We start from the raw sequence: 24,470 nt of genomic DNA on the forward strand, positions 1-24,470 counted from the left end.
GTTGCTATAGAGCATGCACTGTAGGGCATTCACACGGTTTATTGCATACCTTTATCGTTAGAAATCGAACGATGGCAGTAAAACTCATTATTCCACAGCCAGTCAATATCGCTTGACGAAAGCATACGAATTCCTGAAGAAAAAGTTGCATGTAGATATAAAGTATTAATAATAACATTAAACAACGTACTGACGAATTCTGATTGCATCACTGCCTATAAAATAATTTTTGAATCACATTTATATCTTGCATATTAGTTTAATACAATACTCACCGCATGACAAGAGTCATGGAACGTCCTCACCGAACAAATACAACGAACACTAACGAACAAAAAGAGATCAACAAGAAAAGAAAAAGGTAAGGTGACCGCTCGCGATAAGCGGGAAATCTGGGTTCGAGTCCCAATCTGGCACAAATTTTCACTGTCGTCATTCCATTCTACAGCTCATGCTAGTCATCATTCTCAATTGCTAATTCATATGATGTTGTTTGTCCCATGTTTCGATCGGCCCGGACTTCGACTCTGCAGCCAAGTTTTATGTCGGAGAGTGTACGTGAGTTTCATGCATACTCTTAATGGTGACGATGACACTATACTACAGATGAGTTTATGTTTTATCAACCCCGCTATGTGAGCAGATTATGAGTAAGTTAAGCACGTCCTACAAGAGACATGTGTCCAGATACCAAAAGTGTATAAGTGACATTTAATAACTTCACTAATGGTTATTTTTTAAACTTAATACTACGGTATCAATTAGCGGTTGTATCAGAAAACCGATATAACGAATTTTTTGAACAGTGCCCGAAATCAATACTAACTTGGTGAAGGTTTTGATGGCACTTGACAGTGTAGCTACACAAACATATCTTTTACGAAACATATGACAGCCGTTGAGCATCATTTTCTTAAAATGTTTTCACGTTCACAAGTTTTGAACCCTGGCTCATTGTACACTTCAATGTCATCATATCACACTTCATCGTTATCCGTTATTGCCCGTACGTTTTTATACATACTCCTATCTTGGATTATTTTTCTATGTTGCAATTTCACTAACATTAGCGTATAAATCAGTAGCCATACTTACAGCGAGAATCATGAAGAAATTGTCGAGAAATCCGAATCCAACGAAGGGAAGGGCGTTGTGGATAGCAACTGAAAAAGAAAAAGTCGACACTTAGTTAGTATTCCCAGACAGGTGCTGTATCAGTGACAATAAGAAATTTTTGTAACATGTAACTTCAGTGATTTTAGCTTTATATAAGAATAAATATTAAGTACAAATCGCAATTTCTTTTCTTTCCATTGTGACCACGGGTTATAATAAGCATTATCTGACAAAATTTTACACAGAGTACATGAGGATCCGGTGCTCGGACCCACTATGTACTGCCTAGGGGTAGCCGCCCCCGACAGTTGACACCTAACACCACTAAATAATGACCAAGCGAGACAAGAAAGCACAAACAGCTACAAAAAACTAATCTTATGTAAGGGACGTGGTAAAATTACTTAAGAATGGAATGAGAATGCACACCCTAAAAAAAGAAACGGTTTCTAAACGAAAGAACTAAAGAAAAGACGATCAAAGGAAGATCAAATTGTGCAGCTACATAGTATGATGATAACACTTAAGACACTAGAAAGTACTTCAAAGCTTCAAAACACACAGATTTCTTCAGTAAAGTGAATCACATTATAACAACAGTCCTAATGAAGATAGTAGCACACCATATTCACTATTAGCTGCGATGAAGTTTTCTTCAAGGTCCTAAAACACTCTTATGACAGTCACTAGTGTGACTTCCTTTTAAACAAAATCGGAATCCAAATTTAATTTTTGCTGGTTTGTGTGTACGTAATCACTACACTAAGGTGACGAAAGTCGTGCTATAGTGATATGTACATACACAGATGGCGGTAGTATCGTTTACACAAGGTAAAAAAGGACAGCGCAAGGATGTCCTTAGGTTGGTCAGGTTTAAGTATTTCTAAGTCTAGGGGACTGAGGACTTCAGATGTTAAGTCCCACAGTGCTCAGAGCCATTTGAACTACCAGATATCAGGTATTATCTCCCACCACAGACAATGCAGTGGACGACGGCCTTCACTTAACGACGAGAGCAGGGACATTTGCGTAGAGTTGTCAGTGCTAACAGATAGACAACACTACGTGAAATAACCACAGAAATCAATGTGAAACGTACGACGAACGTATCCGTCAGGACCGTGCGACAAAATCGGCGTTAATGGGTTATGGCAGTAGACTACCGACGGGAGTGCCTTTGCTAACAGCAAGACGTCGCTTGCAGCGCCTCTACTGGGCACGTGACCGTATTGGTTGGATCCTAGATGACTAGAAAACCGTGGCCTGGTCAGATGAACCCCCACTTCAGTTGGTAAGAACTGATAGCAGAGTTCGAGTGTGGTGCAGACTCCACAAAACCGTGGACCCAATTCGTTAACAACGCACTGTGCAAGGCTTCATAATGCTGTGGCCTGTGTTTATATGGGACGGACTGGGTCCTCTGGTCCGACTGTACCGACCACCGACTAGAAATTGGTATGTTCGGTTACATGGTGACCATCTGCAGCCATTCATGGACTTCATGTTCCCAAACAATGTTGGAATTTTTATGAACGACTGTGTGCCATGTCACCAGGCCTCAATTGGTCTAGGTTGGTTTGAAGAACATTCTGGACAATTCGAGCGATGGGATATAATCGTGCACAAAATCCTGCGCTGCCAACTTTTGCAATTATGGACGGCTATAGAGGCAGCATGGCTCATTTCTGCAAGGGAGTTCCAACGGCACGTTGAGTCTATGCCACGCCGAGTCGCTGCACTACGCCGGACAAAATGAGGTACGACATGACATTAGGATTACATTAAATGTATTCGCAGTTGCAAATACGGACAACAATCAGCTGTAGAAAGGAATGACGACAGTAAAAATTTGTGCCGGATGCAGACTTGAACCCGGATTTCCCGCTTATCGCGGATGATCGTTACCATTTTCTTTTTTTTCTTTTTTTTTTATTACACTTACTACACTAGAAGGGGTACGTGGAATCGTCCAGTCTTGGTTGACAAGTTTCGTTGAGATTTCAGCTCCGAGGCGGGTTGGCGAAAATACTCTAAGTCAGGGCTTAACAACTGGCCGGTTTGGAGCGCGAGTACTCGCATCTGCTCAGGCAGGTGCTCGCGAGCAGCTGCAAGGTCGCGGAGTAGGGAGGGAGGGGAGGGAGGGGAACTGCGCGCGAACGTTTGAATAGGGCCGCAGCGTGCCTATTGAATTCGCGCCGACTGTGTAACGTTTAAAGTACTACGATCAGCTCTTGACAGTCACTTCGCTGGTTAAGAATCATGTGAAGTCGCCGTTGTGTAACCCCAACCATGCTTTCGCAGTTCAACCTCCATTGGGAGGAATTGTATCTGTTTACTGAAAATGATGGTGTTGCAAAATGTTTAATATGTCACAAAACGCTGAATTCTTTTACGAAATTTAATTTGCAGCGACATTATATGTCGTACCACGCGAAAGACTATGGACGTGGAAAATGTGATTGACCAGATCGTGGACAGGAAGTTATTAAACTTAAAAGGAAGCTATCCAAAGAAGATCTGGACGACGAAGAAAAATCAAGTGAGGCAGCTCTCAGAGTGGGTTACAAAATTGCTTTGCTTTTAGTAAAATCCCTGCGCCCCTTAACTGATAGCGATTTAATAAAAGAATGTTTGGTAGTTGCAGTGGAACACTTGTGTCCATCTCAAGTTGAACAGTTTCGGATTGTGCCATTATCTAACGTGACCATTATGCGTCGCATACAGGACATGGCAGACGACGTCCAGAGCCAGCTTGCAAATATCTGTAAAGATTTTATGGCGTATTCTCTAGCTCTGGACGAAAGTGATCACTGGAACAGCGCAGCTTGTCACATTTATTAGAGGTGTTAATAGAGAGAGAACTTCAGGTGAGGGAGGAGCTCCTCGATGTAGTAGCCATGAAGAACACTACAACCGGGGGTGATATTTTAAGTAGTGTCGAAGAAAGTGTTGAAAATATAGGATTGTCGTGGAATTCTTTAGTTTCAGTGTCTACAGATGGTAGAGGCATACACTAAGCTAATAAAATTATGTGGCACGTGTACATTCTCCTTTATTTGTTTCATTTGTCGCAGTAATAATTCGTGAGTGATATCCCTGCAGGTGGCCGCGGATTTACATCGACTGGCGGCAGCTGTTGTGTACCCCACGTGACTCTCCCCACTCTCCGCTCTGGTCCGGTAGTGGGGATAGCGTGCTCGCGCTGCTACGTGCTCGCGAATTGCTGCTCACAGCTTGCTCCGCGAGCACGTATGCTGTGAAGCCCTGCTCTAAGTAGACGATGGAAGACAGGTCTTGTCAGGATATATCATGATCGCAGGAGAAACGTGATGTGGGGGTACTCAGAGGTAGAACACCACAATCTTCCGTACGAGAGTCCACATAGCTGCTGCTGGCCCACACCCAAAACGATGTAAATCTGTGTCTTCGACATTGCACTTGAGGCACAGGGGTGAGTCCACCAGCGCGATCCGATGCAGTTTCTGTCTTGTAGTATATTTGCCGTTGACGAGAAGGTACCACGCCGCGGTGGTGTCAGAGGTGTGGTATGGTTGGTTGATCGTTTTCCAAACTGTAGGCCATGAAACCTGGGGGTGACGTGCTTCGACGGGGTTTCGGGGTGGGGACTTTCTGAGAAGGCGGTAGATGTCGCGGTTGGTCGTCTTCCTGGTCCTGGGGAGCTCGGTGCATATGTAGTTGTATTCCAAAAACAAACGTCAAATGTGCGACATCGGAGGTGGGATGTATGTCAAAGACGTCGGTGGGAGCCCCGAAACAGGTGCGAGCTCGGTGGTCAGCGTTCTAGTAAAACTAGCATTTTGGCTTTTCCATAACCCGAGCATAGTATTGGTGTAAAGTGCGGTAGTCCTGGCTCTCATTTTAACCAGATCTCATTTTAACCAGATCCCGTGTACAACAACCCGAGACAGCGAAGGATGTCCACCAGTTGAAAGGGGACTACGCTGTTTGAGGGAAGGCCGCGGCCGATTTTCATGGCGCATGATTTTGCGACGTTCATAGCACTCCCTATCCCTGCTCTGCAAAGGGTAATCCACTGCATCGCAGCTTGTACGTCTACCACCGAACGTACGACGAGTGCCAAGTCTTCCGCGTAGGCTCGGCAGCGGGACATATGATCCCGGAGTGGAATACCTGTCAAGCGTCGCCGTAATCTGCAAATGAGTTGTTCCATCGCAGTGGCATAAAGCACCGTCGACAGTGGACAACCCTGCCCTACTGAGCCTTCAATCAATATATGTTCTGGAAGTCTGCCGTTGACGGGAAGCCTGGACATTGTCCCACGAAAGAGCCGCATAATCACTTGCATGAACACTGGGGGAATCGCCAGCCGGTCCATCACTGCGTTGAGGAATGCATGACTGAGGCGGTCAAACACTTATTTGAAGTCGATGGAGATTAAAGCTCCTGGCAGTCGCGAGTGTGTTGCCACGGCGATCACTGTCGATATTCACTTAGGGCTGTCTGTATATCACAATCGCCGCCTAAGAATGTTTTTTCGTGGGAAACAATGTCTCGTAATATGTGCTTGAGTCGCACAGCTAGGAGGCGTATGAAAATCTTGAAGTCGGGATTGAGTAACTTGATCGGCCGATAACTGTAGAGTTGTGTTCCTCCTTCAGATATCGGGACTGGTACGAGTAAACCTTCCATGAACATTGGTGGCGGGAGTGCCGCGCCGGACAAAAGTTCCCAGTACATGTCTCTCCATCGTGGCAACATCACATCTTGGAAGGTTCTCTAAAATTCGAGAGGTAAACCATCCGGGCCGGGAGACCGATTCAGTGATCCGTTGGCCACAGCGCCATGGACAACGTCGTTGGTCACTTCCGCAGTCAGGAGGATTGTGGCATTTAGTGCACAATGTATCTCCTGGGCAACCTCAGCAGTGGCCCGTGCACCGGCAGGTACTTCTTGATAGAGAAAGCTGTAGTGTGTTGCGAAGACATCCACAATAGTAGCTTGTGAAGTCAGCCGTCGTCCATCAGGTAGATCTAAAGTCGTCATTAAAGCCTGTCGGCGTCGACGAACGTTTTGAACAATATGATGCGTAGAAGGTTCTTCACCGTTAATCCTATCTTGGCTGCGTGCTCGTACAATGGCTCCCCCTAGACGGCACCTGGTCAAGGTTAAAATCTTTGCCTTCATGCGCTAAGCTTCTTTTAGACGATCCGGGGATGGAGGATGATTCATGAGCTCGCGTAGAGCGCTGTAGTAGAAATCTGTTGTGTGGTGATTCCACCTGGCTTTGGCTCTGCCATAGTGTGTCAAGGAGCGTCGGGTGGCCGGTTTGGCGCACAGTAACCACCATTGCAGTATGGTCTCGTAACGCATGATGCGTTGAATACAAGTGTGCCACTAGTAGATGACATGTTGTCGACATTCAGGGTCCCGCAGTAGCGTGACGTTGAGTTTCCAAAGTCCTGCACTGCGCCATATAGATTGCCTACGTAGTTTCATGGTGCAGACGTAGATATCATGATCCGAAAAGGCAGACGGCCAACGTTCCGCGTCGAGGAGAACGGATTTTAGAGCGTCCCTCCATTTATCAGTGCCCGATGGGGCGTACAGATTTATTACTTTGATTCCTTCAACTGTTATGGCCACGCCTCGCGCCGTTGAGAGATACGCGACGTTGGAAACTGCAATCCCTTCTCGGAGGAGGATGGCTGCGCCTGTGTGTTCCATAGCTGTCAGGGCGGCGTACGTCTCGCTTCCATAACACCCGGACCAAGCTGCTGTCCTCAGTTCTTGATTCTATCGAGTCGGCTGGAGGAGTGGCTCGTGATGTGTGTATCCCCCGGGCGGTCGCCGCGTACCACTCTCCAAGTGTCGAGGAGACGTAGGCGGTAGACGAGGAAGAGAAGTTCCGGACATGTGGTGAAATGAGGGTATTGGTCTGTACGCTCGAGAACACAGTTGAAATCTCCATCAACGATGAGATGATCGTATCTGCCGAGGAATAAAGGCGTGATATCTTCCGTGTAGAACTGGGAGCGATCCTTCCGTTTATCAGTGCCCGATGGGGCGCAGAGATTTATTACTTTGATTCCTTCAACTGTTATGGCCACCTCTCGCACCGTTGGGAGATATGCAAGGTCGGAAACTGCAATCCCTTCTCGGAGGAGGATGGCTGCGCCAATATGTTCCGTAGTTGCCAGGGCGGCGTACGTCTCGTATCCATAACACTCATACTAAGCTGCTGTCCTCAGTTCTTGTAACAGGGCGATGTCGATGTCCGCTGCTCTTAGCGTGTCACGGAGCAGTTGAAGTCTAACATGGGAGCCGATATTATTAGTGTTGATGGCAGCTATTCGGTATGCCTGATGGGGGATCCGTGCTGTCGATAGGTTCGTAGCTGGGGAAGATTGTCGTGGTTGATTCTGGAAGTCCATAGAAGTCGCAGGAGTCGTCGTAGAAACACCCCGATTTCAGTGTTGGTCTAACGGAGAACAGATCTCATTTATGCATCGGCTGGAGGTGGGAAATCCGTGTTATGCATCCATGAAAAAAGTCCGTCAGTTTCAACATCGGTGAGAGGTGGCAGCGGTGGCCGAGTCGGCTCAATTGCGTCGGTGACGACGGGCATGCTATGTTCCATGGCTTCTCGGCGCGGGGCTTGCTGACGATCTCTGTTGGACGGCTCACCGTCTTGTGGATGACGCGTCTCCGTGGCAGAGGAGAAAGACTTATCATGTACTCCGTCAGAGTTATGTTCCACCTCCTCGTCATGCGGGGGGGGGGGGGGGGGCTCAGTGGTCGATTCGGATGTCTTGCGGCGTTTTCTTCGTCGTTTGGGCGACTTTTGTTTCGGCAGTGTGTTTCGGTGTCTGAGGAAGGAAGAGATGCGCGTCGTTCCGGTACGAAAGCCGCGGGTGCTATGACGCGGTCCTTAGTCTCCATAAAACTCTCGCTGGTGTCCTTGTGAACTTCTAGTGTGGGTGTGTCCGGCTGTAAGTCATGTTAGCGGGCGGCACTGCCGGTGGCAAGGTGCTGGGACGCTTCCGGGTGTATCGGTCAAGAGAGACGCTCGCGAACTGCGTCTTGTGAGAGCTGCACGTGCAGTGTCGAAGCGTACGTGATTGGAAGGGCGGTTGTGTTTCGGTTGCAGTTCGTATCGTCAGGCCGTAGTTGTGTGATGCGGCGTTGCAGGCATTCATTACACTCATTACGGACGTGGCCTTCTTTGCCACAACCAGAACATGTTCGAGATTGTCCGTCGTAAATGACCACCGCACGGCAGCCGCTGATAGAAATGTACGATGGGACGTGCCGTTTGAGATCTATTCGGACTCCATTAAGCACCATTAAGCACCGGATCCCCCCCAAGAACCACGGACCTTGCAGTTGGTGGGGAGGCATGCGTGCCTCAGCGATACAGATGGCCGTACCGTAGGTGCAACCACAACGGAGGGGTATCTGTTGGGAGGCCAGACAAACGTGTGGTTCCTGAAGAGGGGCAGCAGCCTTTTCAGTAGTTGCAGGGGCAACATTCTGGGTGATTGACTGATCTGGCCTTGTAACACTAACCAAAACGCTGGAAGCAAGGGGAAACTACAGCCGTAATTTTTACCGAGGGCATACAGCTTTACTGTAGCATGGAGAGCTGCATCAAACCAGTCTCAGGACTGAAGACCACAACAATAAGAACAACAACAACACCTTCGTAAACTGTGCCCATGTCTCGGCTACTTTTCCGTACGGGCTTAGCGCCGCGATGACTTCATCTTCATTCACCTCGAAAGGCGTCCGCCCCGATAGCTGAGTGGTTACCCGGCACGGTAGCTCAGCGTGTTCGATGAGAGGGATTAACTACCCTCTGTAATAAAAAAAACTGAGTAAACGGATCAATGAACAACCTGAACGGGTGTCATCGGATCTCCTCCGCCACGAACGAATTCAACAAACACTATAGAACAAAATGAGATTTAAAAAAGTTGTCCTACGGGCCCGGGCTCGATTCCCGGCTGGTGCGGGGATTTTCTCCGCTCAGGGACTGGGTGTTCTGCCCCGTAAGGGGCCTCCCCGCCTATGACGCCAAACGCTCATTTCCATTTTTACCTCGAAAGGCAGTTCGAATACACGGATCGTTGGAAGGCCGAGTCCTGCATGGTTGACATCCACAGGCGCGACTGTCGAAATTTTAGTCCATGTCGCGTCCGTTGAATAATCTCGTTGCCTGCAGCGTCGGAAGTCATCATAATATAAACTACGCTGCTAATGATCGATAGGTGTATGCCGATGAGATCGTCACGGGGGTCTTCGCGTAGGAAGCGTTCGATGGCCAGTGCTTTGGGTCGTGCGTATTCATTTGAGAAGGTGAACTTAAGAGTGTTCTTCCTGTAAGAATTGGCCATTATAGCTTGTTCGACTGAGAAGCGCGGTGAGGAGCAAGTAAACAAGCACTCCGCGCGCGCAGCGGCGTGGACGGCCGAGCGAGGTCTGTTGCCCTGCCGAAGGCAGATTGCCATTTTGCTATCCGTGCAAGACTCACGGCCAGGCCCAAGCTTCCATATGCCGTCAACGATGTGTCTACAACCTGTACTCGTGCATTCATTACATATATTCGCGTACAGGTGAAACATTTTACTTCAATGTCGCTTGCCCGGTGTCGTCGGATATACAGGGTGAGTCACCTAACATTACCGCTAGATATATTTCGTAAACCACATCAAATACTGACGAATCGATTCCACAGACCGAACGTGAGGAGAGGGGCTAGTGTAATTGGTTAATACAAACCATAAAAAAATGCACGGAAGTATGTTTTTTAACACAAACCTACGTTTTTTTTAAATGGAACCCCGTTAGTTTTGTTAGCACATCTGAACATATAAACAAATACGTAATCAGTGCCGTTTGTTGCATTGTAAAATGTTAATTACATCTGGAGATATTGTAACCTAAAGTTGACGCTTGAGTACCACTCCTCCGCTGTTCGATCGTGTGTATCGGAGAGCACCGAATTACGTAGGGATCCAAAGGGAACGGTGATGGACCTTAGGTACAGAAGAGACTGGAAGAGCACATTACGTCCACATGCTAACACCTTCTGATTGGTTTTTTTCACTGACGCCCATGAGGGGTGAGGTACACGTACACACGTGGTTTCCGTTTTCAATTACGGAGTGGAATAGAGTGTGTCCCGACATGTCAGGCTAATAGATGTTCAATGTGGTGGCCATCATTTGCTGCACACAATTGCAATCTCTGGTGTAATGAATGTCGTACACGCCGCAGTACATCTGGTGTAATGTCGCCGCAGGCTGCCACAATACGTTGTTTCATGTCCTCTGGGGTTGTAGGTATATCACGGTACACATTCTCCTTTAACGTACCCCACAGAAAGAAGTCCAGAGGTGTAAGATCAGGAGAACGGGCTGGCCAATTTATATGTCCTCCACGTCCTATGAAACGCCCGTCGAACATCCTGTCAAGGGTCAGCCTAGTGTTAATTGCGGAATGTGCAGGTGCACCATCATGCTGATACCACATACGTCGACGCGTTTCCAGTGGGACATTTTCGAGCAACGTTGGCAGATCATTCTGTAGAAACGCGATGTATGTTGCAGCTGTTTGGGCCCCTGCAATGAAGTGAGGACCAATGAGGTGGTCGCCAATGATTCCGCACCATACATTTACAGTCCACGGTCGCTGTCGCTCTACCTGTCTGAGCCAGCGAGGATTGTCCACGGACCAGTAATGCATGTTCCGTAGATTCACTGCCCCGTGGTTTGTGAAACCCGCTTCATCGGTAAAAAGGTAGAACTGCAACGCATTCTCTGTTAATGCCCATTGACAGAATTGCACTCGATGATTAAAGTCATCACCATGTAATTGCTGATGTAGCGACACATGAAACGGGTGAAAGCGGTGACGATACAGTATGCGCATGACACTACTTTGACTCAGTCCACCGGCTCTCGCAATGTCCCGTGTACTCATGTGTGAGCTCATGGCAACAGCAGCTAACACACCAACTGCACCCGCTTCTCCTGTGACGGGCCTGTTACGGACCCGTTTGCGTGCTACGACCATACCTGTTGCATACAGTTGGCGGTAGATGTTTTGCAATGTGCGGCACGTTGGATGCTCTCTTTCCGGGTACCGTTCTGCATACACCCTGAAGGCTTCAGCTGCATTTCGTCCACACTCGCCATAGATATCATCTCCGCCTTTTCAGTGTTCGAATACACCATAGTCACAGTTCCTACAACACTACACTATCACAGACGTCTGGTAACACGGTGTACTAAAGTTGGTCTGCTTGCGGAGACGAATGCAGAATAACAATAAAAGCAAGCGCTACATGCGGACACTGCGACAGCTAGACCAAACCACAACAGTGCACTACAGCCACACTCGTAAACACGGTCGTCATCGTAAACATGTCCCTGCAGATGCTGCTCGCCGACCGTGGCCCGTGTTTGTTACAACACGCAACTGAACGTCGGAGGTTTCAAGCGTCAACTTTAGGTTACAATATCTCCGGATGTAATTAACATTTTGCAATGCAACAAACGGCACTGATTACGTATTTGTTTATATGTTCAGATGTGCTAACAAAACTAACGTGGTTCCATTTAAAAAAACGTAGGTTTGTGTTAAAAAACATACTTCCGTGCATTTTTGTATGGTTTGTATTAAACACTTACACTAGCCCCTCTCCTCACGTTCGGTCTGTGGAATCGGTTCGTCAGTATTTGATGTGGTTTACGAAATATATCCAGCGGTAACGTTAGGTGACTCACCCTGTATACGATATTGCAGTGCCTGTGTTATTCTGCTTGCATGTCCAAAGGAAGAGGCACTGCGGCGTTACAGACGTTATGAGTCGTGCACGGACAGAAAAGTGGTAAGGCGACCGTTCGCGATAAGCGGCAAATCCGGTTTCTAGTTCCCGTCCAGCACAACTCTTCATTGCATAATTCCATTCTACAGCTTATGATTGTCTATATTCGCAGTTGCGAGTACATTTAATGTATCTCATAACAGCTATAGTCGCAGCAGTGAACTTTGCATCGTAATTCAGAATAACACAGGCATTGCAATATCCTACGATATCTCTCATGAGAATTTTGTCATCTCAAATACCAAAGCATGTTGCAATGCCATTTTGCGTAGCTGTCACTGAGCATCCAGGAAGCCTAAATCGCAATAGATTATTTCACAATATCCTTAAGCTGATAACTGAAAACTGAGCTGTTTATTATAGGTTCTTTTACTTCTTACCTTGACTGAATCGTATCTACAGTTTGATGCGGATTTTTTTTTGGGTGCCGTAATTAATATTGTGTTGCATAACGAATTTAACAGTTTCTACTTGCGTGTAGCTCTCATTGTGCAGTATTAAAATGCCACTGCTTTTAAGCGTCCATATCAAACAAATTCTATAATCATTTCCCGATAAGAAATCTTCATTAACAGTGAAAAATGTCGAACATTCTATGTGTACGGTTGATATTACTACACAACAGTGATCGCTCCAACCATTAAATTTATTCCGAAGTGCCAACCCACTAGCACTAATGCTTGGCTTCACTGTGTGTGACATTCCAATCAAATGTTAGAAAAGCGTTAAACTCCTAGCATTTAATGGAAACATTCGAAAACTTAGTTGAAAGTTTTATCTTTAAAGTTTTTATTCGGTGTAGGCTTATGCTCTCAGTCGGATTCCCGTACCTACGCCGACCAGAAAAGCTTTCATCCAAAGTGAAATGTAATACGACAGACAATCGATAACGAAATAAGATTAGCAGGACTACTCAAATTCCCATTCACTCTAACTTAAGAATTTACAGCTAACAACATTTCGTGATATTACAGCAGAGGAGGGAAAAGGTAATACGTCTGCTTTTATTTGCACTCCGTCTTGATTAAAAGATGGCGATATTTGCGCTGTTGGTTTTACCTTATAATCTTTATTATGTCGAGCTGAGTACGTGTGTTCACTGCGAAGAGATGACATGCAAAGTGGAGGGTAGCTCTTCTGACGAACTTAAATAGATCGCTCAGGTTTGTTGTCAGGTCGTCCAACGATTTCCGTTAAATCATTACTGAATCCTCCCGCTTCTTCTTGTCTATGCAAGAGTCTGTCGCATATGAACCTGCAATCTGTCCTTGCAAGAGCCGGTCGCTGTGGTCGAGCGGTTCTAGGAGCTTCAGTCCGGAACCGCGCTGCTGCTACGGTCGCAAGTTCGAGTCCTGCCTCTGCCATGGACGTGCGTGATGTCCTTATATTAGTTAGGCTTAAGTAGTTCTAAGTCTAGGGGAGTGATGACCTCAGATGTTAAGTCCCATAGTGCTTAGAGTCATTTGAACCATATGAACCTTGCAAGAACAAATACAATAAAACTAAGCTGGACAATCATCACAGGAGCACTATCGAGGTTTGCACACCCTATTCACGCGTTCATCCGTACGATTGGTTGGTTGGTTGGTTAATTTGGGGGAGGGTACCAAACAGTGAGTTCATCAGTCGCACAGGATTAATGAAGTATGGAGAAGGATATCGGCCGCGCCCTTTCAAACGACCCATCTCGGCATTTGCCAGAAGCGATTTAGGGAAATCACGGAAAACCTAAATCGGGCTGGCCGGAAGCGCATTTGAACCCTCGTCCTTCCAAATTAGAGAAGTGACAACCGTACTGCACAGTCTGTGGCGACCATGACAGCAATCGACACTGGATAAAACACAAAGGGAAACAGTATTCAGAAATTCGTAACAAATCTACAACGGAGGTACGTCAGCTATATTGAACTCTTCGAATGCGGCGAAGCCCGATTAATGGGACAGCTCTTCTACCGTCCATGTTACCCCCTGACGTGTACGCTGCAAGGAACGTTTCACTGTAAAAACGATATTGACAATGTGGGGGTGTTTCTGGGCCAAAACTAGACTTTGTTTGTTCTGTAACTTTCAGTTCGCCTTATATATTGTTTAATGGTATACACGACAATATATGATTATGTATTGGAGAAAATCGAATCTGCTTCGAAGAAATTAACAAGCAAAAGACTACAGTAGATTGGTTGGTTGGTTGGTTGGTGTGGAGTATACTACAGATGACTAATAAAATCTAATTTCAAGATATAGGTAGTACAAGACACTTAGTTAATGTTCAAAAATGGTTCAAATGGCTCTGAGCACTATGGGAGTTAACATCTGAGGCCTTCAGCCCGCTAGAACTTAGAACTACTTAAACCTAACTAACCTAAGGACAACACACACATCCATGCCCAGGGCAGGATTCGAACCTGCTACCGTAGCGGTCGCGCGGTTCCAGACTGAAGCGCCTAGAACCGCTCGGCCACTGCGGTCGGCTTCAGTTAAAGTCCCCGAAAATTTCCTAGTACGTATAATGATGTACAGTTAATAATGTACCTACGTTTTATTTATATAGGGTGAACCCGAACACCACAGTCAAATTTTTGGATGACAAGCAGAGATCTATTCCGAGTATTTTGGTACAAGGTATCCATAGTCTCCGGCGGCCCATTAAAAATAATTGCATTTCGTTTAATTTATTGTCCCCAGTTATTTTTGTACCTGTGTCGCGCTTAAAATACCTGAACAACATTGTAAATGCCGGGGATTGCGCTGTGTATCTTGTTTAGAAACAAACTTGGTTTACTCACTCACGGTACGTCTTGCTGACAACAGTAATCCCTGTTTCACTCTTCGCCCTCAAGCTTGCGTTCCGCACAGCTCAGTTCACCCTCGCGGCTGTTCTTCAGGCACCGTTCGTTGTACGCTAACACTGATAAACAACAGTATGGATAGGTTTACTCTTGAAGAGTTGGCCAAGATGCTTCTCATGTATGGGTTCTCTGAATTCCGTGGTAGAGGGTCATAACGGCGGTACGGTGGGCTGTTCCCGCAGCGACCACAAACATATCAGAGAAATTATGCATCTTGCGAGCTGCCTAGCTTGCTCACTTCGTTGATAACTATTCCTCTCTCCGTCAGGTATTCATTGTTTTTTAATTACCATCATTTGATGATCGGTTGAATGATGTTAATTTAACAAAATGGCTTGAGATGTCACTAATATAATTTTTATCACGTGCCTTGTCGAAACCTATTACCGAATTATATGCCACCAAGTGACATTAATGTGGCCATTTGTCAAAAGCGTGCGTAACTGTCTTTTGTAGCACAGAGCTCTGCGAAAAGAACAGGTTCTGGAAGGTACCGCCAGGGATGTGGACTCATTCCCACTGCAGCGCCGTGGTCAGTCGCGCCAGGTTTCTCGGTTGAGCATACCTGGCGCGAAAAGCCCGATCGAGGTAGTGCCACAGATTCTCGACTGAGTTTAAATCCCGGGCGTCTGGTGGCCAGGACAGTAGCGTAAACTCATCCTGGTATTCTTCGAACCACACGCGTACACTGTGAGCTGTGTGACATGTTGCATTGTAAAATGTTAAAATGTGTGTGAATTCCTAAGGGACCAAACTGCAGATGTCATCGCTCCCTAGACTTACACACCACTTAAACTAACTTATGCTAAGAACAACACACACACCCATGCCCGAGGGAGGACTCCGCAATCCGTAACATGGCGCCTAAGACCGCGTGGCCACTCCGCGCGGTCGTTACGTTGTCCTGCTGGTAGATGCCAAGGGATAAAAAACTGCATGTGTGGGTGGGCTTGATTCACAAGGATAGGCCGGCCTCTGTGGCCGAGCGGTTGTAGGCGCTTCAGTCTGGGACCGCGCAGTTGCTACGGTCGCAGGTTCAATTCCTGCCTCGGGCATGGATGTGTGTGATGTCCTTAGGTTAGTTTGGTTTAAGTAGTTCTAAGTCTAGGGGACTATGACCTCAGATGTTAAGCCCCATAGTGCTTAGAGCCATTTTAACCCAAGGATAGATGCGTACTTGTGTTGCTCCAGTGTACCTTCCAGAATGACGAGAGCACCCAGAAAATTCCACGAAAACATTCCCTAAGCCTTAACGCTCCCTCCCCCAGCCTGGGTGCTTCCGACAATTGTTGCAAGGGGTTTACTTTCAGGGTTTCACAACGTACATGGCAACAGCCATTTATCTGACGGAACTTAAAAAGTGTTTCACCTAAAAAGGACACCTGTCGACACTCAGTGGATATGAACCTCAGTCGGCACGGCTGCACGAACCATGCACCTGCTCCGGAGGCAACATTCGCTGAACGCTCGTTGGTGAGACTCTGTTGGTAACACCTTGGTTCGTCTGCACGATACGTTGCCCAACGGTCCCCCGTACACATCTCCGCAGCCGACGTTCACCCCTGTCATCTACGGTGCATGGTGCACCACAGTTACCTCGGCGACCGTTTTGGGAAGCTCCTCTTGGCCACGCACGGTATCCTTACCAGGCGACAAGCGAACAGTTTACAAAAATAGCCAATTCTGAAATGCTTCCACCCTTGGCTCAAAAGCCAATGAGAGCCCCGGATCTACGATATTTCCGAACGTGGCAAAAACTTGGTAGTGGCGTCCCCCACCTCCCACTCGAGCATTTGAGATAGAACGTCAAAAATTAAAAGAAAAGACAAAACACTTTTCAAAAATATGTTCATTTTGTAGCTCACATCTTCTGAAGAGTTTGATGCATAAAACATATATATTACAGGAAATAAAAGACATGTTATTTGGTCTTAAGTAAGTCAAAGTGCAGTGCCACGCCTCTTCACACAGCACTGTTATATCGCACGTCCTGTATTTCACTCTGTGGAATTCAAACGTATATATGTTGTAATGGAAGCCATCAAACCTATATTCACGACATTGGATATTAAAATCTCCTGCTCCCAGTCAGCCGGTTCGGAATCCTACCTCTCATAAAAAAGAAGAATAAAAAAAAAAACACTCACAATTAATACCGGGTGGCATTATTTGTGACCGAGAGAATTAGAACTCTCCAGACAATTTGCATTCTTCATTGTCTATTAGCTAATAACATTCTCTTTTGTGTGACATAAAGTTAAATATGGAAATGATGTCCCATTCTTCTTGACAGAGCGTAGGGGAACGATGCGGGAGACCCGCGCCGCCGTATTTGGCAAGGTCCTAATGGAGGTGATTTGTCGTTCCCTTTCTCCGACCGTAATGGGGATAAATGATGATCATGAAGACGACACAACAACACCCAGTCATCTCAGGGCAGGCGAAAATCCCTGACCCCTCCTGGAATCGAACCGGCGACCCCGGGCTCGGGAAGCGAGAACGCTATCGCGAAATCACGAGCTACGGACAAAGTTAAATATAGGAAACATGAAACCAATAAAGAAACGAGACAAACAAGACAGTAAACATATTTTCAAACCTTAAGTCCAAGCATTTTTTTTCTCCCTAATCTCGCTACAGCTTTCCACGACGCGTTTCCCTTTCTGCGAAAAAATCTGTTACCTCATCAAGGTTCGTCAAACGTTTCGCTACATGAAAAATTAAAATGTTGTCTAATACTGAAAAAAGCTCTTAATACGAATAGTACCCAAGAGTGGTGTGGTTTCTCGATTTGAATACGTCTATTTTGTCACAGCCTGCTAGATAAAACGAATTTGACCATTTTAATATTGCAGCAATTGCAACACTCGTCAAAGAAGCGAGAGTGTTTCGGCACAAATGAACATTTTTATGTACCTCGTTTACATAAATAACGCGACAGAATATAATTCACGAAGTACCAATATCAAATGAGTATTAGGTCTATTACAAGCAAAAAGTTTTATGTTAGAAAATAGCTTCACATTTCATTCAAAAGTTCCAGTTTCTCAAGCATAAGACCGAAAAGTAATAGTAGTCCGAAATTTTTATATAAATTTGGAATCATCATATTCTTCCATATAATTTGTGTGGTGGTTCATGGTGTGGGTTCCTGTAGTCATGTCCTAGTTCATGAACCACGGGCAACGTAAGAGTGGCCATGTAAGTGGTCCCGACAGTCGGGATACCAGTTACTGTGGAATAACGCTGGGCATCTCGGACATATTCTGAGTCGTGGACACCTTTGGCTCTGAGCACTATGGGACTCAACTGCTGAGGTCATAAGTCCCCTAGAACTTAGAACTACTTAAACCTAACTAACCTAAGGACAACACACACATCCATGCCCGAGGCAGGATTCGAACCTGCGACCGTAGCGGTCGCGCGGTTCCAGACTGTAGCGCCAGAACCGCTCGGCCACCAGCGGCCGGCGTGGACACCTTTGTGCTCATACGGCAAAGACTACCAAATCCACCGGTTAGTCCCTCAACCGTTAGGGTTAAAACTCAATGGGACTCGGGGCAAGTAAGGCTAGCAACCTGCTTCCCTGGTGCTTTAAATATGATGCTGCCAACAATCAGAGCAAAATTCCTCGGACCTTTGGAGGTGACGGAGTCCCACCTCTAACTGACAAACCAGGGACTCCTAAGATACGACTTGGCAAACAAATGGTAATGAGATGGGGAGCTATTAATATCAATGGGGGCTACTCTGGGAAGAAGGTAGAGCTGGCAGAGGCTGCAAGTAAGATGGGGCTGGACGTTTTAGCTGTTAGTGACATTCGGTTAAGGGGTGAGAAAAAAGAGGAAGTGGGAGAATACAAGGTCTACCTGTCAGGAGTCAAAGCAGGAACAGCACAATGGGGTGTAGGGCTTTACATCAGGAAAGAAATGGAACCCAGCGTAGTTGCAATGAGGTATGTACACGAACGACTGGTGTGGATAGATTTGACAGTGTCTAGCAAGAAAATTAGGATTGTGTCAGTATATTCGCATTGTGAAGGGACAGATCAAGATAAGATGGATAGTTTTTATGAGGCACTCAGTGATGTAGTTGTTAGAGTAAAGGACAAGGACAGTGTTCTGCTCATGGGTGATTTTAATGCCAGGATTGGAAATCGAACAGAAGGCTATGAAAAGGTTATGGGTAAATTTGGAGAGGATATGGAGGGCAACAGGAACGGGAAACAACTCTTGGATTTCTGTGCGAGTATGGGCTTAGTAATCACAAACTCCTTTTTTAAACATAAGAACATTCACCAGTATACTTGGGAAGCCAGGGGAACCAGATCTGTCATTGACTATATAATAACAGATCAGGAATTCAGGAAGGCTGTGAGGGACACACGTGTATTCAGGGGATTCTTCGATGACACTGATCATTATTTAATCTGCAGTGAAATTGGGATTGTGAGGCCAAAAGTGCAGGAGGTCAGGTCCATATGTAGGAGGATAAGAGTGGAGAAACTTCAGGATAAGGAAATCAGGCACAAGTACATAACAGCTATCTCAGAAAGGTACCAATTAGTTGAATGTAGTCAATTACAGTCATTGGAAAAGGAATGGACAAGGTACAGGGACAAAGTACTAGAAGTGGATAAAGAATGTCTTGGAACAGTAGAGTGTAAAAGTAGGATGAAGCAAACAGCTTGGTGGAATGACACAGTCAAGGCAGCCTGTAAAAGGAAAAAGAAGTATCAAAATTGGCTACATACTAGAACTCAGGTAGAAACAAAGCCAAACAGATAATTGCGGCATCCAAGAAGAAATCTTGGGAAGACTTTGGAAACAGGTTGGAGACTATGGGTCAAGCTGCTGGAAAACCATTCTGGAGTGTAATTATCAGTCTTCGAAAGGGAGGTAGGAAGGAAATGACAAGTATTTTGACAGTTCAGGAAAACTGCTGGTGAATCCTGTGGATTCCTTGGGCAGATGGAGGGAATATTTTGAAAAGTTGCTCAATGTAGGTGAAAATACAATCAGTAATGTTTCAGATTTCGAGGTAGAATGGGATAGGAATGATGTTGGAAATAGGAACACATTTGAGGAAGTGGAGAAAATGGTCAATAGAGTGCAGTGCAATAAAGCAGCTGGGGTGGATGAAATTAAGTCGGAACTCATCAAATACAGTGGAATGTCAGGTCTTAAATGACTACACAGGATAATTGAAATGGCATGGGAGTCGGGACAGGTTCCATCAGACTGGACAAAAGCAGTAATCACACCAATCTTTAAACATGGCAACAGAAAAGATTGTAACAACTACAGAGGTATCTCTTTAATCAGTGTTGTGGGTAAAATCTTCTCAGGTATTGTTGAAAGGAAAGTGCGAGTATTAGTTGAGGACCAATTGGATGAAAATCAGTGTGGGTTTAGGCCTCTTAGAGGTTGTCAGGACCAGATCTTTAGCTTACGGCAAATAATGGAGAAGTGTTATGAGTGGAACAGGGAATTGTATCTATGCTTTATAGATCTAGAAAAGGCATATGACCGGGTTCCTAGGAGGAAGTTATTGTCTGTTCTACTAGATTATGGAATAGGAGGCAAACTTTTGCAAGCAATTAAAGGCCTTTACATGGATAGTCAGGCAGCAGTTAGAGTTGACGGTAAATTGAGTTCATGGTTCAGAATAGTTTCAGGGGTAAGACAAGGCTGCAACCTGTCTCCACTGTTGTTCATATTATTTATGGATCATATGTTGAAAACAATAGACTGGCTGGGTTGAGATTAAGATATGTGAACACAAAATAAGCAGTCTTGCATATGCGGATGACTTAGTTGTGATGGCAGATTCGATTGAAAGTTTGCAAAGTAATATTTCAGAGCTAGATCAGAAATGTAAGGACTATGGTATGAAGATTAGCATCTCCAAAACGAAAGTAATGTCAGTGGGAAAGAAATATAAAAAGATTGAGTGCCAAATAGGAGGAACAAAGTTTCAAGTACTTAGGATGCATATTCTCACAGGATGGCAACATAGTGAAAGAACTGGAAGCGAGGTGTAGCAAAGCTAATGCGGTGAAAGCTCAGCTACGATCTACTCTCTTCTGCAAGAAGGAAGTCAGTACCAAGACTAAGTTATCTGTGCACCGTTCAATCTTTCGACCAACTTTGTTGTATGGGAGCGAAAGCTGGGTGGATTCAGGTTACCTTATCAACAAGGTTGAGGTTACGGATATGAAAGTAGTTAGGATGATTGCAGGTACTAGTAGATGGGAACAATGGCAGGAGGGTGTCCACAATGAGGAAATCAAAAAAAAACTGGGAATGAACTCTATAGATGTAGCAGTCAGGGCGAACAGGCTTAGATGGTGGGGTCATGTTACACTCATGGGAGAAGCAAGGTTACCCAAGAGACTCACGGGTTCAGCAGTAGAGGGTAGGAGGAGTCGGGGCAGACCAGGGAGAAGGTACCTGGATTCGGTTAAGAATGATTTTGAAGTAATAGGCTTAACATCAGAAGAGGCACCAATGTTAGCACTGAATAGGGGATCATGGAGGAATTTTATAAGGGGGACTATGCTCCAGACTGAACGCTGAGAGGCATAATCAGTCTTAAATGATGACGATGATGATGATGATGATAATTTGTGTGATGTCCCCGTTTCTTCTCCTTCCTCATTCTAACAAACAATCCTAATTCTGTAACTATTGCTGCCACTGTCAAAACTTACTCTCCTATTAGGTTCACTAACCGTCACAGAATCACCAGTTTAGTTATCCCGCATTTATTCTCCTGTTAGTCATTATTATGCGAACTTACAACGCGTTACCGCTCTATACCGAGAGTACAACTGAAGCGGCTGGTAACCAGGGACTGTACAACTGGCCTTTAGTAGTGTAGCGATCTGGCAAAAATGTTCTGTCAAAATTTCAGATAATATGTAATCTTTCTTACCTGTTGATCCTGTTAGTCGTTTATTTCCACTCTGATAGTCTGAATGAATGGATTTCGCTAATAATTATAATAACGCTTATCATTCACGCACCCAATCAACCACACAAACAAATAGCGCTTGGCATTCACCTGTTCGGATTTATTCGGATCAGCTCGTATATTCCCGTCCACTTTTGTTTGCGGGAAAGTTTATTATTTCTAGACGTGACGTGGATTTCCCTGGCAGAGGCGTACACTATGCACCCACTCAAAAATCAACTTATGATTCGTTCAGAAATCAACTTAGAAGGTGTTCAAAAATCAACAGGGGTGCTTTTCAAAGTCATATGAACAATCGATGGATCAACGTGCGCTCGCTGGATGCTAGACGCTTTGTGAAACAAGTTTTTTTCTTCAATAATATGAATTTGTCACCCCCAGAAATTGCTGCCCGGGGCAGAGACCCCGGTTTGCCCCTCCCCCCCAATTCCCTCCATACATCCGGACTTGGATGTCAGGTAAATCGCTTCGTTTCTGCTTTACTGCAACGACGGCACTGTTTTCCGCGTCCACGCGACACACTTTATGTACTCTCCGCCATTTGTGATGCTACATGCTTTCTGTGAGTGATTATTGCACGTTGAAGTCGAGCATAAGCGGTGGTCACATTACTGTGACAGGACCGTGTAGTAACAAAATGATGCTACGACATTCGAATAAAATTCATGGATGCTTCAGTCGTGGACAATATTGTTTACTTTGCAGTATTGTTTACTATTCAATATTCTTCTGACACACGACAGTACCATCAGTACACTACTCCTACCAGTCTGCGACAGGTTGCTCGCGATCGACCACATCAGCAGACTGTACTTTAACGACTGCTGTGCTGGCGCGCGCTGGAAAGTAAGAAACCGCAAAACTCATAGTTGAGCCCATAGAAGCTTAATCGGGCGTTGTCACGTCTTACAGAGGTTGCATTTGTTCTCGTATCGATCGAGATGCAGAATGGTGACCTCAGAGTCTGCATATAGGCGCCTACGGTAAACCGGATCTTTCCGTATTAAAATGGAATATATTACAGACATCTCACTGTTTTGAAGGTGTTTCAGGCAATAAACCAAACAAATGATAATTACATAATTACTCTGTAACAACAAGCCGGAGACCACGGGCCCCCTATATCAAAGTACTCAGGACATAGCCCTATAGCCCTGAACAACATCCGAAATTCTGTCGATGCCGTTCGCTTTCAACCGGTATATGAGTAAGTTGTTAGACATTTCGACAGACTGTGTATGAACGACAGAAGAAACCGACTAACCTACAGTAATATAGAGGAAAATTAAGGAAGATAAGTTAGTGGCATATACATATATATTACAATTTTTATTACCTTGAGTATCTGTGCAACGTTCGCGTCCACGTAATTTCACATGTATCAACCACGCGGCCCTGACAATGACGTCTGAGGGAAAGAAATATTGTAAACATCAAAACAAGAATCTAATATGAACTATTAGAAATACATTACCTATAAATTTCTATGTGAAAACGAAAATATTTAAATTATCCAAAAAAAACTGTGTAGCCTTGTGAATTCTATTTGAAGTTAATGTTCGGACAGCGACTGTTAACCGTAACGGTAAAGTATATTCAGTGTGAACAGAGCACCGACGAGTGATGAACACGGCAGAGCACACTTATACCTATCAGGATGTTCACAAGTGTGTACATGTGCTGAATGAGTCATCTTCACTCATTGGTCTGAAAATAACGTCCGTGCCGATTCTAAGCTCGTCTTCGATTTCTGGATCAGCTCCTTTCTGTACGATGATGAATGACGCCAACTGAATTGTATAGAAGCTGATAACACAAATGCTTTGCTCCCACCACTGCTAAGGACACAGTAGAGAGTCTAGGTCCGGGAATCAGTAGACGTGATGTGCATGTGCAGACAAACAAACGATCACAATTTCAGGAACAGTGGATGATTTATTCAAGAGAAAGAGCTTCACGAATTAAGCGATTCTCCACCCGTCACATTTATCAAGCAGTTATTCGGATTGGCATTCATTGATAGAATTGTTGGATGTCTTCCTGTCCAATTGGTAGGTTAGATGGTCAAACTCCCGAGCTGGCTAGAGGGCCCCGCCCATAATGCTCCAAAAGTTCTCAATTGGGGAGAGATCCGGCGACCTTGTTGGCCAAGATAGGGTTTGGCAAGCACGAAGGAAACTCTCGACGTATACAGACGGGCATTATCTTGCTGATATATGGGCCTGGACGGCTTCCCATGAATGGCAATAGAAGATGGCGTAGAATACCGTCGACGTACCGCTGCGCTGTAAAGGTGTGGCGTCTGATAAGCAAAGAGGTGCTGCTACGAAAAGAAATGTCACCCCAGACCTGGTTGTCGGACCGTGTGGGGCGATAGTTACACTCCTGGAAATTGAAATAAGAACACCGTGAATTCATTGTCCCAGGAAGGGGAAACTTTATTGACACATTCCTGGGGTCAGATACATCACATGATCACACTGACAGAACCACAGGCACATAGACACAGGCAACAGAGCATGCACAATGTCGGCACTAGTACAGTGTATATCCACCTTTCGCAGCAATGCAGGCTGCTATTCTCCCATGGAGACGATCGTAGAGATGCTGGATGTAGTCCTGTGGAACGGCTTGCCATGCCATTTCCACCTGGCGCCTCA

General features: G+C 45.5%; 1 protein-coding gene across 2 annotated transcripts in view; it reads right to left on the bottom strand.

Annotated features, from left to right (window-relative positions):
* LOC126263870 (transmembrane protein 65) overlaps positions 1-24,470 on the bottom strand; it is a 598,567-nt gene that overhangs the window by 57,762 nt on the left and 516,335 nt on the right. For both annotated transcript variants that reach the window (XM_049960951.1, XM_049960950.1), the window contains one exon: positions 1,096-1,163. In XM_049960951.1, coding sequence (XP_049816908.1) covers positions 1,096-1,163 — 68 coding nt within the window. The remainder of the gene's footprint in view (positions 1-1,095; positions 1,164-24,470) is intronic.

This window comes from Schistocerca nitens, chromosome 1 (genome assembly GCF_023898315.1).
Source record: "Schistocerca nitens isolate TAMUIC-IGC-003100 chromosome 1, iqSchNite1.1, whole genome shotgun sequence".
NCBI lineage: Eukaryota > Metazoa > Arthropoda > Insecta > Orthoptera > Acrididae > Schistocerca > Schistocerca nitens.